Source organism: Tinamus guttatus, unplaced genomic scaffold (genome assembly GCF_059628265.1).
Source record: "Tinamus guttatus ecotype Peru unplaced genomic scaffold, ASM5962826v1 Tinamus_guttatus_pri_ptg000038l, whole genome shotgun sequence".
Classification (NCBI taxonomy): Eukaryota; Metazoa; Chordata; class Aves; order Tinamiformes; family Tinamidae; genus Tinamus; species Tinamus guttatus.
This window is the reverse complement of record NW_028288572.1, coordinates 5102080-5116127: the sequence shown is the minus strand read 5'-3', so window position 1 is coordinate 5116127 and position 14048 is coordinate 5102080. Positions and strand designations below refer to the sequence as shown.

Below are 14048 nucleotides of genomic sequence, written 5' to 3'. Positions count from 1 at the left end.
AAGCCACAGATATAAAGCCCTGATGCTGTGGAATTTCATGCTACATAAACGAAGCGAGTTCAGACTAATCTGTTGGCATCAGTGAAGTAATCACTAGAAATACAATACGATTTGGTTCTTTTGAAACCGGGAGAGGAGAAAAATTTGCACCATAGCCAGAATTAGATGCCAGGATCATGGAGTTATAGAAGCCAGGGAATGAAAAGACCTTAAGAGGTCCTGTAACTCAAGTTCCATGCCCTGGATGCTACCCAAACCACTCCTGATTGATAGTATCCAAACCAAACTCTACAGTGCTTAATATTCACTCATGATGGAAATACTGTAGCCTCTATTCCCTAGCAATACACGGTTACTTAAATATCTTTTGTTGTTGTTGCTTTTGTTATTGTTGTTGTTGTTATATAAGGTTTCTCCACCCCTTGCTATAATTTAAGCCTTACTTGTACTATCTACAGATGAAATACAACAAGTATTTCAGAAGAGAAATGCACTTCGTCACTGCAGAATCCTACATGCCTCTCTCCAGTTTTCTCTTCCCTAGAGCAATCACTGGCAGAAGGTTAGTTTCTCTCTTTTTAAAAGGATAATGTCTGTTGCTCAGAACGTTGTCCTGACAATAGTAGACTGCCTTAGGGTAAGCCTGTGACTTTTCTTTGATTGCTATGATTCTTGAGAGATGTGGTGAGAGCAGAGTTCACGGATACATCTCGTAACACTTGTGAAAGGGGGAGAAGCTGGAGGGTTGGTACTGGTAGAGGAACTCTGTCTACTGGTGGACTCAAAAGACATCTGCTTAATGACTTTCTTCAAACTATCTCCTACCTGCAATATTACTCTTATTGCAAAGATTTAGTAGGCATAGGCAGAATCATTCCCCCACAGAATCACTGAGTGTGCATGTTCGTGTGAGTGTGCCCGCTATGAGGTTGTCCTTCAGACAGCCTGATATGACCTGGTGGGAGTGAGGAAAGCAAGAATGCTGCCTTGAACTTTGAACTACATGAGGGTGATAAGTCAATAGACCAACTCCTACAATGAAGCAACATGTCAAGCCAAGTTTGCAGTAAAGTCTCCCAGCTGCCTTCTCTTCTCCAAGCTGGACAAGCACAGCTCTCCCAGCCTCTCCTCATACGACAGATGTTCCAGTCCCTTAATCATCTTTGGTCCTTTGCTGGACTTGTTTCAGTGCATCCATCTATCTCTTGTAGTAGTAAGCTAAAAGCGGACTCTGTGGCCTCAGTAGGATTGAGTGCAGGGGAAGGATCATCTCCCTCAACCTTCTGGCAGTGATCTTCCTAACGCAGCCCTTTGGCCTTCTTTGCCATGAAGGCTGTCCCAAGGTGAACTTGGCATCAGCCAGGGCCCCGAGGGCTTTTCCAACGAAGTTGCTTTTGAGCAGGTCATTCCCCAACCTGTAATGGTGCATGGGGTTATTCTATCCCAGTTGTAGGACTCTGCACTTCCCCTGGCTGAACTTCATGAGGTTCCCCTCTGTCCATTTCTCCAGACTGTTGAGGCCTCATTGAAATGCAGCAAAATCACCTGGCCTATCAAACCCGCACTATGTAATACTGCTGAATTCCTATTGACTTTTGTGGGATTTGGTGGGACTTAAAGAGTCCCAAGCTTTCAAGACACCTTCATAGTTTTAATTAATCTTTAAATTTAGGAGATGTTGAAAATCTCACTTGTTACTACCATGCATTTCTATCTCCATAGATCCTATGGAGCTCTAGACCAGATCCAGAGCATAACTGCTCTTCTTCCATATTTGTAGATCACAAGGTCCGTACAAGAGCAGTAAAGGTTCTAATTTGGATTAGTAATCCTTACCTTATTTGATGAATGCACTGGCACTTATTTTTGTTTGTTTTAAAATTACTTGAATTTTCATCGTATTGAAAAGGCACTAAGCTCTGACACCTGGTAAGTTATCTGCAAGTCTGCAGCAGCTGAATCCACATTGCTATCAACCAAAGATTTTTGGATTACAGTTCGAATTTGTAATGATAGTGATTAGAAAAAAATAAAAAAAAGGCTCTTAATTAATGGTGGATGTATTTTTCCATTTTAAAATTGTACCTATAAATTCTCTTTGGCTATACACAAACTTTAGGAACATTTCAAATATTATTTTGACTTGCAAATGTAATTACTGAACCTGAAAGCAGATGACAAAAAAAAAAAAAAGAAGAAAGATGAAAAGTCCACAGCATTAGCTTTGCTGAGAATATGTAGCTATATAAAAAAAATCTATGAAAATCTACAAAGGTTGGAAGATTTAAAAACTTAATTATGGAATATTATATTTTTATTAATTAGATATGTTCCTTTGGGATTAAAAAAAAATGCTGTGGGAAGTTTAATTACAGAAGTCTTGCATTGCAGAAGCAAAACAGAAGTGATCTCAAATACTCTTTCTTCTTGTATATCATCAAAAGAGTTCTTTAGTAAGTAGCATTTGAATACAGAATTGATAAATTCAATAAGGAAATCAGGGTATGCTATGGAAAGCAATTTGGCCAGCCAATTTGTTAGTTGCTTGAAGAGGAAAGAAAAGCTACCTTAACAATATCTGCACTGTGTTTCAACGCCTTGGGCCAACAGAAAGCTTGAAGTTATACCTAACTTTAAGTGACTTTTTGACATTGAAATAATTGAAAAAGTATTAAGAATTTCTCATATCTCCTCTCCAAAGTCTCATTATTTCTGAAAATCCCTCTTTGAAGCTTTTTCAATTTTATCACGTCAACTAGTCATGGGATTCGGAGTAATAGTGAATACTTGCATTAGGTATTTTAAAGTGTAGGAGTAGCAAAAAAGGTGGCTGTCATCCAAAAACAATACTGAAAAAATAAATACTCATAAATATCCCTTAAAAATAAGTAGATGAATACATTCCTGCAGGAAGGAAAGTGATAAGTCTCTGGAAAAAAAAAAAAAAAAGAAAAAAGAAAAAACAATTCTAAATATGAACAGCTGTTATAATAGTAAGATTATGGGAAGCTCTATCATCCTATGCTGCCACATGGGAAATGGGAGCATTTCATGTATTCTCTCTGTACTTGCAGCTTCTTGTAGCCTCTCAGGTGGCTATTGAAATACCGCAGAGGAAGGAAATTACATCAGCACTACTGAAATACATATAAGAAATTATTTGTCACTTCCCAATATTGTTGAAAACCTGTTATTATTCTAGGTATTGGGGAGAACATGGAAACTCTCACAGGATCTGTCAGAGAGGCATTTAGAAATACTTTAGAAATGTCAAGATTTTTTAAAAATATTGTCCTTGGGCAAGATTCAAATGAATTGAGTTGCTAAGACTCAGAGAGCAATTTTCACTGGTTATTCTCAAGGGCCTCTAGGCCTTGGAGGAATCAGTTGTAAACCTCTGCCTCCATTTTCAGATACCCTGTTCCCTTAATTCTTCAAGTATAGGCTATTACACATGTTTAACGCCTTGTTCAGGCAAAGTACACACCTCCCACTGAGCTTCACTGCAATTCAGAAATGAGCAGGTACATACCGAGGTTACATCCCTCTTGTGCATCAAGGAACATCCCTATAATGCCAACCAACAGTCCCTCAGCCATCCCCAAGAATAGTTCAGGAGTCATCACTGACCTGTTTTTCCCACCTCACAGTTTGGGTTCAGGCACTCTGTTTGGGCAAGGTATAACACTATCTCTAACTCCTGTAGGACAGCACAGAGATCAACAAAGCCAATTCTACTGAATGTCTAAGAAAGAATGAATAGCTTCCAACCAAGAGCCTAGACCAAGAGCTTAGAGCACAAGGATCCAGACCTGATTTCTGGTTTTCTCTCAGTTTTAAGGTGACAAAGTTTCAATGTCTCAATCCCTGTCTTAGGAAAGAACCCTAATACACCACATACACACCAATCTAGGTGGGAATCTGCTCCATTGTTTTGAAACTGGTCCACTGCACTTTTGAAACTGGTCCACTGCACTTCCAGGAGTGCAAGAAGATTAGGGATGTAGGAAGAACAAGGATGACTGGAGATCAGTGATGGAAGCATAACTTTATATTAACTATATGGCATCTGCTTTAATGTCCCTTTAATACAGATGCAAATGAGTCCTTGGAGTTATTGATAATCATGCTACAGTAAAAGAGAATTATACAGAATCAGATCTTTCCAAAAAGACTAAACTCATATGTAAGCATTCCTACTACATTCATTCTTTAACAATAGCTGACATAAGTCAGTACAGTACTCCTCTTTCAGTGCATTATGGAAGGTAAAGGACATCCTTTACACAAAAATCTCCAAGTACTTAAGACATTACTCACATATTACAGCAACTGAAAGAGGCAAATTTATGAATCAACTCAAACCACACAGGCCAATATCAACCTGAGAGCCTCCAAATCAGTCAGGTCCGAGTGTAACCATCAGTTCCAAGAAGTGCTCTATAGTGCTGTGCTTTACCTTCTGTGTCTGATCCCTCATGTCCAGGTACATCACTTACCCCTGATTTGAATGATACCAGAGTGCTCAAATTCACTGCACCATTAACTCAGCAATTTGCATTCGTCTCCCTCTTCGTGGGCACATTGGAGCTCTTCTGTGCAGGAATTGGGGATACAGCTCCCCTGCATCACAAACAGGTCGAATAAAACTACCTATCTGAGAAAGAAGGACTAGATCTGAAGACTCGAAAGCCACAGCATAGTGTCTAACTGAACCTCATTTTTAGGCACATAACTGCAAACATTTAAATGCTGAGTGTCACCATGCTCTTCAGAGCCCTTATATAGTGCATGAAAAGAGTCTAATGTCTCAGACTGGAGACAAATTAGCCACTATGATGAATGGGAGGAGTTGCTCAGAGCCAGCCAAGGGGGAACTATTATAGAGAGTGAGTGTCTTTAACCTCAGCTTCTCCCAGGATTAAGGACTTCACAGCAAAGCTTTTTCCCCTGTATTTGAGCTTCTCATCCCCAGGTCCCAACCTCCTTCTGCCCCCAAGGGCACCACATACATCTTTTTGTTCAAAACTGAATAGCCCACAATTGTCTTTTAAAATAGCTATATATCTTCTGCACAGCAGTTCAATGACTGGAAGCTCACACTAGGATACATCCACATTCTCTGGCCTCCCTAAAAAAATGCCCTCCCTGTAGGCTGCACTTGCTTTTGAGGAGTTGGAGAGGCAACACATAAGGAGAGAGGCAAGTTTCCCATGGAAGCTGTTCCACTCTGAAAAAGATTCAAGATTCAGTGAGTCAGAGAAAGGAATCCTGATCGAGTAGTACACTGGCTGGGACATGTGCCTGAGAGAGTGATTTAATGGCATTATATACAATGGGAAAATGTTTAGCAAGGACAACACCTTTAATTCTTTAATTGTTTGGTTACAGAGGCAGAATTTTGTTGTTGTTGGTATTTCTTTTTTTTTCTTTCTTTTGGCTCACGGGTCTAGACTTTTTTTCCTTTTCAAAAGAGAAATTTTCCTAGGAATGGGAGAAGGTTTGCTCTGGACACTCTCTGCTCTCTGATGAGGTAGGAAAGCTGAACTTGACTCCTCTCTAGAGAAAAAGCACCTAAACCTCCATATGACTAACACTTTTTGGATAGCACAGAGCTCCACTTAAGTGCTATGCCCAGTTTCCCTAAAATATCTAGGAGGGAGGGAAAACCAAGAGCTTAAGCATTTGCACAAAGCTCAAAACTTTATTTTCTGATTTTCCCTCAGTTCGAAGGTGAGGCAGTTTGAGCCTGTGGATGCCAGTCACAGGAAAAAAAGTCCTAACAAACTCATCTAGGTGGGAATCTACGCTAAAGGGAGACTTTAATGTAAATGCCATATAGTTTATATAAGGAATACTTTAATCATTGTGTTTTATTGCATGGAAGAAGAGGAATATAATGACCACTTCATCGAAAGCCATAAGCCAGGCCCATTTGTGTGTGGTGCAACCACAAAATGAGTTCTCACCAAAACAGTATTTGGTTTTGGAGAAGCTGAATGGTGGCTTAAACGTCAAGTTGCAACAGCACTCACAGGGTGCTCAGAAGAAGTGTGGTTAAGTGAAGTGCAAGAATACTGCACTTGAAGAAATGCAAAGTCAACGACGTGCCTGCTGGGGCTGGGTGCTAAGCAGCAGCTGAATGAGTGTTTTCAGGCCAGGAGTTCTCATTGGTCTAAGCATCACCTTAAAAACAGAGTTCTTTTCCTGTTTATTAAACTTCACTCTGCATGAAATACTTTAGTTTTTCTTATATGTACCCAGATGTTCTCTAAGTAAGGAAAATGAAGTGAGAAATCCTCCCACTCTCCACCTTCTCTGTCATTTTGAAAGAAAATAATTTATTAAACAATTCTAGTTCCTTTCATTCCTTGTTTAGATCATGTCACTGGCAGGGTTGAAAAGTGGAGTAAGAGGATGAGCTGGAGATGTTTATCCCCTTCAGCCTTGTGTATAGGTTAATAAGGATCATTCTGCTGTTAACTGTCAGCTGTAACTGCGCTGCTCCAGAGCGTGATTATTTTGAGACAGATGCTGCTATTTTAGAACATGTGCCCCTTTCTAGATGTTAGGAAACAATAAACAAGGAATAAACAAAATCTGAGAGACAACTCCAAGAAATATGCTGACAGCAAAGAAGTGTCACATCAAATCCAGCAAAGTAACTTTCACTGGATGCAGGTACATAACTACATTGTAGGCTGAAACTCACTGATAAAAGCAGGTTTCATTCATGTTTCTTCCTGAATTCCTCCATTTTGGAGGAACTCTCTAAAGACAATTAATGAACAAATTGTAAATATAACTAATGCATTTGCCCTACTTAGCAAAACAATGATTCATCTGCTTCAGAGAAAACTGTATCCAATTCTAATCTAATTATACTGTGACCCACTGATACTGGTCAGGTGATATTACAGGATAAAAAAGGAAACTAGATCATAATCCAGTCTAAAATCACACAACCAGGTTATAAGTCACTCAACAGACTATGGCAGAAAAATCAAGGTTATTTCTAAATATATTTTAAAAGTTTGATATAATATGCAGAGTTTATCTAGAGCATGCAGGTGACTGACTTACACAACAAAGTAGGCTTACTAACTTCAATGGAATTTACTCATATGAATGAAGGTTACAAGGGTAGAGGATTTAAATGAAGTGTACAGTGTACAATGTAGCTTACATAATTCTTCCAAGCCTGTCAAAACCCATATCTATATTATCTGCCTACATTATATAACACTAAGGAGCTGTGAGTTGTTTGTTCTTCTCCATATGCCTGAGTCACATATTTGCTCTTAAAAATTTGGGAGTGTATTTCACATTTTCACCACAGAAAACGAACAGTAAAAACAATATAAATGAAGCTTTCATTTTTGGGAATGTCAGAGGCAAAACAAAACAAAACAAACATCAAAATCAACACCAAAAAACACTTCCAGCACAATATCTGACTAAATAAACACAGTACTGCACATTACTTGTCTGTGTAAGATCTTGCATTTCTCATTTGCTTCCCAACAGAACACCAATGCTGCCCTTACCTAAACCATGGCATCAGGCCCTCTTTTCCTGGATTTTCTCTAGCTGAACAACAGAACATCACTCAGCATTTCAAGATGAGGTCAGTCTAGTTAAAGTATTCTCAAATCTCCCCCAAAGCATTGAGCATCTGGAAGAATTAAACCTAGTCAGTCTAGGTTTGCTTTATCTAATTTCTAGTTTCAAGGCAATTCTTTTCCTTCATCTTTACATAGGGTGCTGGTTCAAATTAATTATGGAGATACAAGTGAGAGAAATTCACATACCATCCTGAATGTGACTTCAACAGAGAATGGTAGAGTGTGGGCATTATTTGTATTCAAGGTAATACATACTTTAACTTCAACAAAAAGGTGAATCAGGGAGTAGCACTGTGTGCTTCTGTTCAGCATTACTAATGTTTTAAATGGCTCGTGAACTTATTCATGAATGGAAATATTAATGAAGAGATTAAGAGAAAACAGATTGCAGCACCTGATTTTCCTCTTGTATAAACTGTTGCAACTTCATCAGTTTAGAAAGATTTATCACTAATTTATACCAGTGTGATTAAGAAGCGAATCAGACCCATTGTTCCCAAGGATATTACTGGATACAGTAATAAAGTGACTCTAGGGTAGACATATCTTTGTGTTCAGAATTGAATTCCTTATTTTTTATGCATAAAATTCTGTTCTGACCAAAATCAGTGGAAAATAGATTACTGATATCAGGATCAGAATTTTAACTTCTGTTTCCTAGGAATTAAGATTCCTTTTTTGGATCCACTGTAAGCAGTTCTTTGCATCCTGGAGCATAGGAAGGTGATCACAGCTAGAGCTATATAATCAGATATGTCACTTGGTCTCATAAGGCTTCTCTGAAGTGAAGAGCAGCAGTTTTTATATGGAAAAATAAAACTCACAATAAAAGAGACTGCTTTGTCCAGCAGGTCAAGAAATCTGTGTTGTCCCAAAGATTTCCTATCTAATCTCGATAGTGCAGTCATTTGAACTGCCTGTATACACTTCTGAAGTAATATTTATAAACTCTTCATCCATCCCCCAATAAAATAACCCTTGCAAGACCCCTGTCAAATAAATAAATAAATAAATTACTTAATAAGAGCTGTAAGGCTGTAGAGTGACTGAGCAGGCTGTGCATGCGGCAACATCTCATCCCCTGAGGATGGGTCAGTGCCGTCCGTATTGCAACCGCGGCACAGCCTCTAGGTACCCGACTGCCAGGCCAGGCCAGGCCAAGCCAGGCCCCATCTCCCCTTGCCTTGTCTGTTTCCGCCGGGCATTGGGACCCGCAGCGTTAGGCAGGACACGCCAAAAGGCCGCGCAGCCTCAGGAGGCGGCAGCCACCGGGCCGGCTTCTCCTGCCGGGGCCGCTGGAGGGAGCCCCCGGCCCGCGCAGCGCCGCGCTCAGCACCGCGCTCAGTGCTGCGCTCAACACGGCGCTCAGCATCCCGCTGAGTGGCACGCACTCAGTGGCACGCTCAACACCGCACTCAGCTCTGTGCTCAACGCCGTGCTCAAGTCCGAGCTCAGCACTGCACTCAGTGCCGCAGTCAGCACCGCGCTCAGCTCCGCGCTCCGCACCGCGCTCAGCACCGCGCTCAGCTCCGCGCTTCAGCACCGCGGCAGCGGACAGCGCCCGGCGGCGGGATCGGCCCCGCTCCGCCGCTCTCCGCTCGGCCCCGCGCTTCGGGTCGGGGTCCCGGGTGTGCGGAGGCAGATACACTCCAAGGGCAGCACCGGGTGCACGGCCAGTGGGGCAGCTCCCAGGGAGGAAATCACGCTCACAAGTTGGAGAGGGCGCCCATCAGGCTGGTGAGCTCTCCTTGCACACTTTGCAATGCAGCTTGTGAACGGGTAAGAGCTGCCTGGGCTGCAAGTGAGAGCATAAGTATTTGTCTCAGGGAAATGCATCCGTGCGTGTGTGCAGGAAGACTTGCTGAAAAATCTAGCACTAACAGTTCCAGCAGTGTACAGCAGTGGGATATTGAGCATGGTTGTGTTTCATTCATCAAATTTTACCAAGAGCTGGGGAACAAATGCTCAGCCCAGTCTTACACTGACAGGGCTCAGAGTAGCTCAAGACACAAGTCTGTTTTCCTCAAAGCAGCGGGAGCCTGGCCAAGGGGAAGTGAAAGCAGGTAACCAGCCCCACAGCTATGACCATCAAAACTTCCAGATGCAAGAACACTTCTCAGCTGCATGCACAGCTGGGCAGTTAAGTAATCAACATGACACCAAGAACACATTCCTCTGCAACCTCCCTCCTTTGAGGATTGTCTGTTCCACCCCTTTTTCCTGAATTCCCTAGCGCTGGGCAAATGGAGATGATAATCTGCTGTGAAATATCGATAGCGCTCAGCTACGACAGTCTGGGAAAAGTGGAAAGGCAACAGCAAGAATCTCTAGGATTAAGCTGCCCTACAGAAGCTGTGTTTTCTTGACTTGCAGGAACATTGGGAGTTCAGTGCATCCTCAGTTTACCACAGAAGATGTCAGGCAAGTGTGAAGTTGTGCTAGTCCTGGTTTTAACTCCTTAGACTTGTAATTGTTCAGCGTCACTGAGCTATTTCCATTGCTCCACCTCTTCCCTATTGCAAACAGCTCCCTGTCCTTAAGCATCACTTCTAAGGATGCAGCACAGCGGTGTTTTTCCCCTGCTCACCAACAAAACAGGTTTATGGGTGCCCTCCAAAGACAGTCTAGGAGCTCACACTAACCTCCAAGGGGAGATTTCCCCTGATTTCAGAGGAAATCAGCTTTTCCCCAATTTCAGATTTGCTTTACTCTTTGCAAGAGAGCATCATGCTTTGCTCCTCTTTTCCTGTAGTCCAGCTCAGTCCTCTGAGCATCCCAAGCAGATCCTGAGTTTAAAAGCATATTAAAGTAAAAGAAGTGAGAATTGAGAAAGTTTAGTCAAAACAGCATCATCTTTCCCATCCCAGACCCTAGACCATTATGGTAACAAAGAGGGACAGGGATAGATGTCCCATCATCCCCAGTTCCCCCAGGAAAGCTCTTTTGAAGGACAGCAGTGAAATGAATGTGCAATGAGGGGGAATGTGTTGGTCAGGAAATGTCCCCCTCCCCAGCCTTAGGTCAAGCCTCTATCCCTGATCTTCTTGCAGAGGATCTCACAGACTGAATATTACCTAGGGTCTCCCCTCTACACACTCACCATCAGATAATCATGAGCAAAGGAAATAGAACTTCTTGGGGTACCCCACACCTCCTCTCACCCAAGCTGATGGAGAAAGAGGAGGGTTCCCACCCCTTCCTCACTACAGTACCTGGTTGAGAGAAGTCACAGCCAACCTGGGGATAACCAGCTGCATGATGAGCTGCAGGACAGAGGTCACCAGTCCAGCCAGGATGGCCCAGGTGAGTGGCAACGGGAGCATGCTGTAGGTTGCAAAAAGCGTGAAGAGCACATAGCCAATGCCATCCCCAAGGAGGCCACAGCCCAGACCAGCTGCCAAGATCTGGGTGGCCATGGCCACCCAAGTGACCACACCACTGTACTGCAGATAGGTGTATGAAGTTGTGTCCTTCCTGACCACCACTAAGGCACAGATCACCACCTCGATGCCAGTGAAGAAGCCCAGGAGGATGCCCTTAATGGGGTCCATGGGAGCGGAGGCTAGGGTCAGGTGGAGGAACAGCAGAGTCAGCTTGGTCAGCACGTCCAGGATGTTCATAACCACCTCGGATTTGCGCCGCTGGCCCAAGAAGTAGCGCTGGTAAAGGCGCTCCAAGTCCCGCGACTTGAAGGAGTTACGGAGCGTGGGGAAGATCACCCCACGGTAAGTGTATCCCCAGTTGAGGAAGAAATCAGAGTTGCTGGGGGCACAGTCCAGGGGCAGGAAGCCAAGGTCCCCACTGCTGCTCGTGCGCTCCGGGAAGACTTTGGTGCCTCCGTTGTTGTGGCGCTCGCCACCCAAACTCCGGCCGGCTGACTGTCGCCGGAGGTGGTGGTGGTGGTGGTGGTGATTGGGGCAGCAGGTCTCCTCAGAGCTGAAGCCCTTGCCACCGCCGCTGCTGCTCCCGCCGCTGCTGCTGCTGTGTTCCTGGATGAAGCGCTGCTCGGTGATGTGGCGCACGGCTGTCTGCCACAGCAGCCGCTGGGGTCTGCTGCTGCCGGGGGGAGTCCTGTTGATGGTGTAAAGTTCATCGCTGTCGCTCAGGCACCGCACCTCCGAGAGCTCCATGGCGGTGACTGGCGGGGGGCAGAGCACCGGCGGGGTGAGGGGGGGCTCCCGGCTTCGGGGAGGGGAGCAGAAAGGAGGGGAGGGCTGGAGCCGAGGGAGGGGACGGGCGGGTGGCTGGCGCGGTTGGGGTGGCCGTGGGGGGTCACATTTATAGGCAGGTCCCCGGGGCTCGGCGGGGGCGACTCAGCGCACGCGACCCTCGCCTCGCGCCCGCGTCCGCTGCCGCGGCGCCCCGCGGAGCCGCATGCCGCGGAGCGCGAGGCAAGCGGCGGGTGCGGAGGGGCGCGGGGAAGTGCGGAGCATCTACGGGCGAAGCTCCGCTGCCGGGAGGGCCATCCGCGGCTCCGGGAGGAGGGAGCTGCCTCGCGGCGAGCCTGGCTCCTGGCTCCGGGGGGTCCACTGAGAGCTTGGGAGCCCCGGAGCTGCTGTGATGCCCGAGGCTGCGGTCAAGGGAGAGGCGGCCGGGTCGCCCGCATGGTCGCTCACGGCGCCGGAGTCGCGGGCCGGGGGCTGCCCGCCCGCACGGCGCCGGCGGCGGGACATGCCCCGCGGGGCGCGCATCCCGGGCTCACGGGGCGCCTCAGCGCGGGGGGCGCCTCGGGGCTGCCATCCATCGCATCCAGGCTCTCGGCTGGCTTGGAGGCGAGGAAGAACAAATACAAAGAACAGGAAAAGAAAAGAAAAGAAAAAAAATAGGAGGGGAATAAGAAAGAGTTAAAAAAAAAAAAAAGACTAAAGAAAAATCCTGCCCCAAACTTAGAGCTCTGCAAAGAGCGCCGGGAGCATCCCAAGTTGTCGGCGGGTCAGGGCTGCATGGAGAGGAGGAGGAGGAAGAGGACGGGGCGGGCGGCCGCGGGAGCCGGGGCGGGCGCTGCCCGGGGCCGCGGGATCCGCTCGGCGGAGCAGCCGCCGCCGCCGCCGCCGCCCGAGTGCAGCTGCGGGCGGCCCGCGAGGAGGCAGAGCCCGGCGCCGTCAGCTGATGCCCACGACAGCGGCGGGGCTGCCCGCACCCGCCTGCCCGGTTAAAGCGCCCGCAGCCCCGGCGGCGGCTCGAGGAGGGGGGGCCCGGATTACCCGGAGGATCTCTCCACTCTGCTCTTTGCTCCCAGGTTGCTCCCAAAATTGCTTCTGCAGATGCCCGCGACTGTTCCAGAGGATGTACTGGAGTCATCCGTTGCTCACACTAAGATCTGATGCTGAAGTTGAGCATCCCTCCACCTTAGGCACTGGAGCTAAAGCTGTTTGATGGGCATAAGCATTGGCATAAGCATAAGCATAAGCAGGCCTTGCTTGACAGCTACCGCTCTTGCCCGAGTTGAGAAAATCTTGATAACCAGCTCTACCTCTGCCTGTGCAGGCTCACCCCTCCAAGAAAGGTGCTGTAGCTGCCAGGACTGTGAATTTAAGCACCCCGTGTTTGCAAATATGATGATTCTCATCCTCTCAGCATTTAAATCCTCTGGATGAAAACCAGAAACTTTCCCACATGGAGAGCACAGAGATGGAGCCTCTCCACACTCGCCCATTATTTGGAGATGAAATTGTCCTTGCTCCTGCTGCGAGTTTGTAGCAGCAAGCCTGAATGCTCTGTGTGCTCTGTGCACAGTCTGGAGAAGAGGGTAGGAGGCATCCCTCATCTACCTCCTCCATCTCTTCCTTGTCCAAAATAAATCCTATTCGAGCAGCTAAGTCTTGCCCTGGAGGGAAGGGAGTTCTGGAGCTGAATCCCTACCATGAGAAGCAAGAGCTGAAAATGAGTGAGTGAAAACTCAATGCAAACTACTGCAAAGGAGAGAGGTTTTCTTTGCCTACAGCTGTCTTAAAAGAAAAGAAGTATTTCTCCCTCCTTCCTTCCTTCCTTCCTTCCTTCCTTCCTTCCTTCCTTCCTTCCTTCCTTCCTTCCTTCCTTCCTTCCTTCCTTCCTTCCTTCCTTCCTTCCTTCCTTCCTTCCTTCCTTCCTTCCTTCCTTCCTTCCTTCCTTCCTTCCTTCCTTCCTTCCCTCCTTCCTTCCTTCCCTCCTTCCTTCCTTCCCTCCTTCCCTCCTTCCTTCCTTCCTTCCTTCCTTCCTTCCTTCCTTCCTTCCTTCCTTCCTTCCTTCCTTCCTTCCTTCCTTCCTTCCTTCCTTCCTTCCTTCCTTCCTTCCTTCCTTCCTTCCTTCCTTCCTTCCTTCCTTCCTTCCTTCCTTCCTTCCTTCCTTCCTTCCTTCCTTCCTTCCTTCCCTCCTTCCCTCCTTCCCTCCTTCCTTCCTTCCTTCCTTCCTTCCTTCCTTCCTTCCTTCCTTCCTTCCTTCCTT

At 46.1% G+C, this 14048-nt stretch overlaps 1 protein-coding gene across 2 annotated transcripts in view; it reads right to left on the bottom strand.

The window, feature by feature from the left end:
• The window catches only part of ADCY8 (adenylate cyclase 8), a 121698-nt gene extending 109891 nt beyond the window's left edge, over nucleotides 1–11807 (bottom strand). For both annotated transcript variants that reach the window (XM_088534944.1, XM_088534949.1), the window contains exon 1: nucleotides 10838–11807. In XM_088534944.1, coding sequence (XP_088391070.1) covers nucleotides 10838–11755 — 918 coding nt within the window. In that variant the 5' untranslated portion in view covers nucleotides 11756–11807. The remainder of the gene's footprint in view (nucleotides 1–10837) is intronic.
• Nucleotides 11808–14048: the final 2241 nt, after the last annotated feature.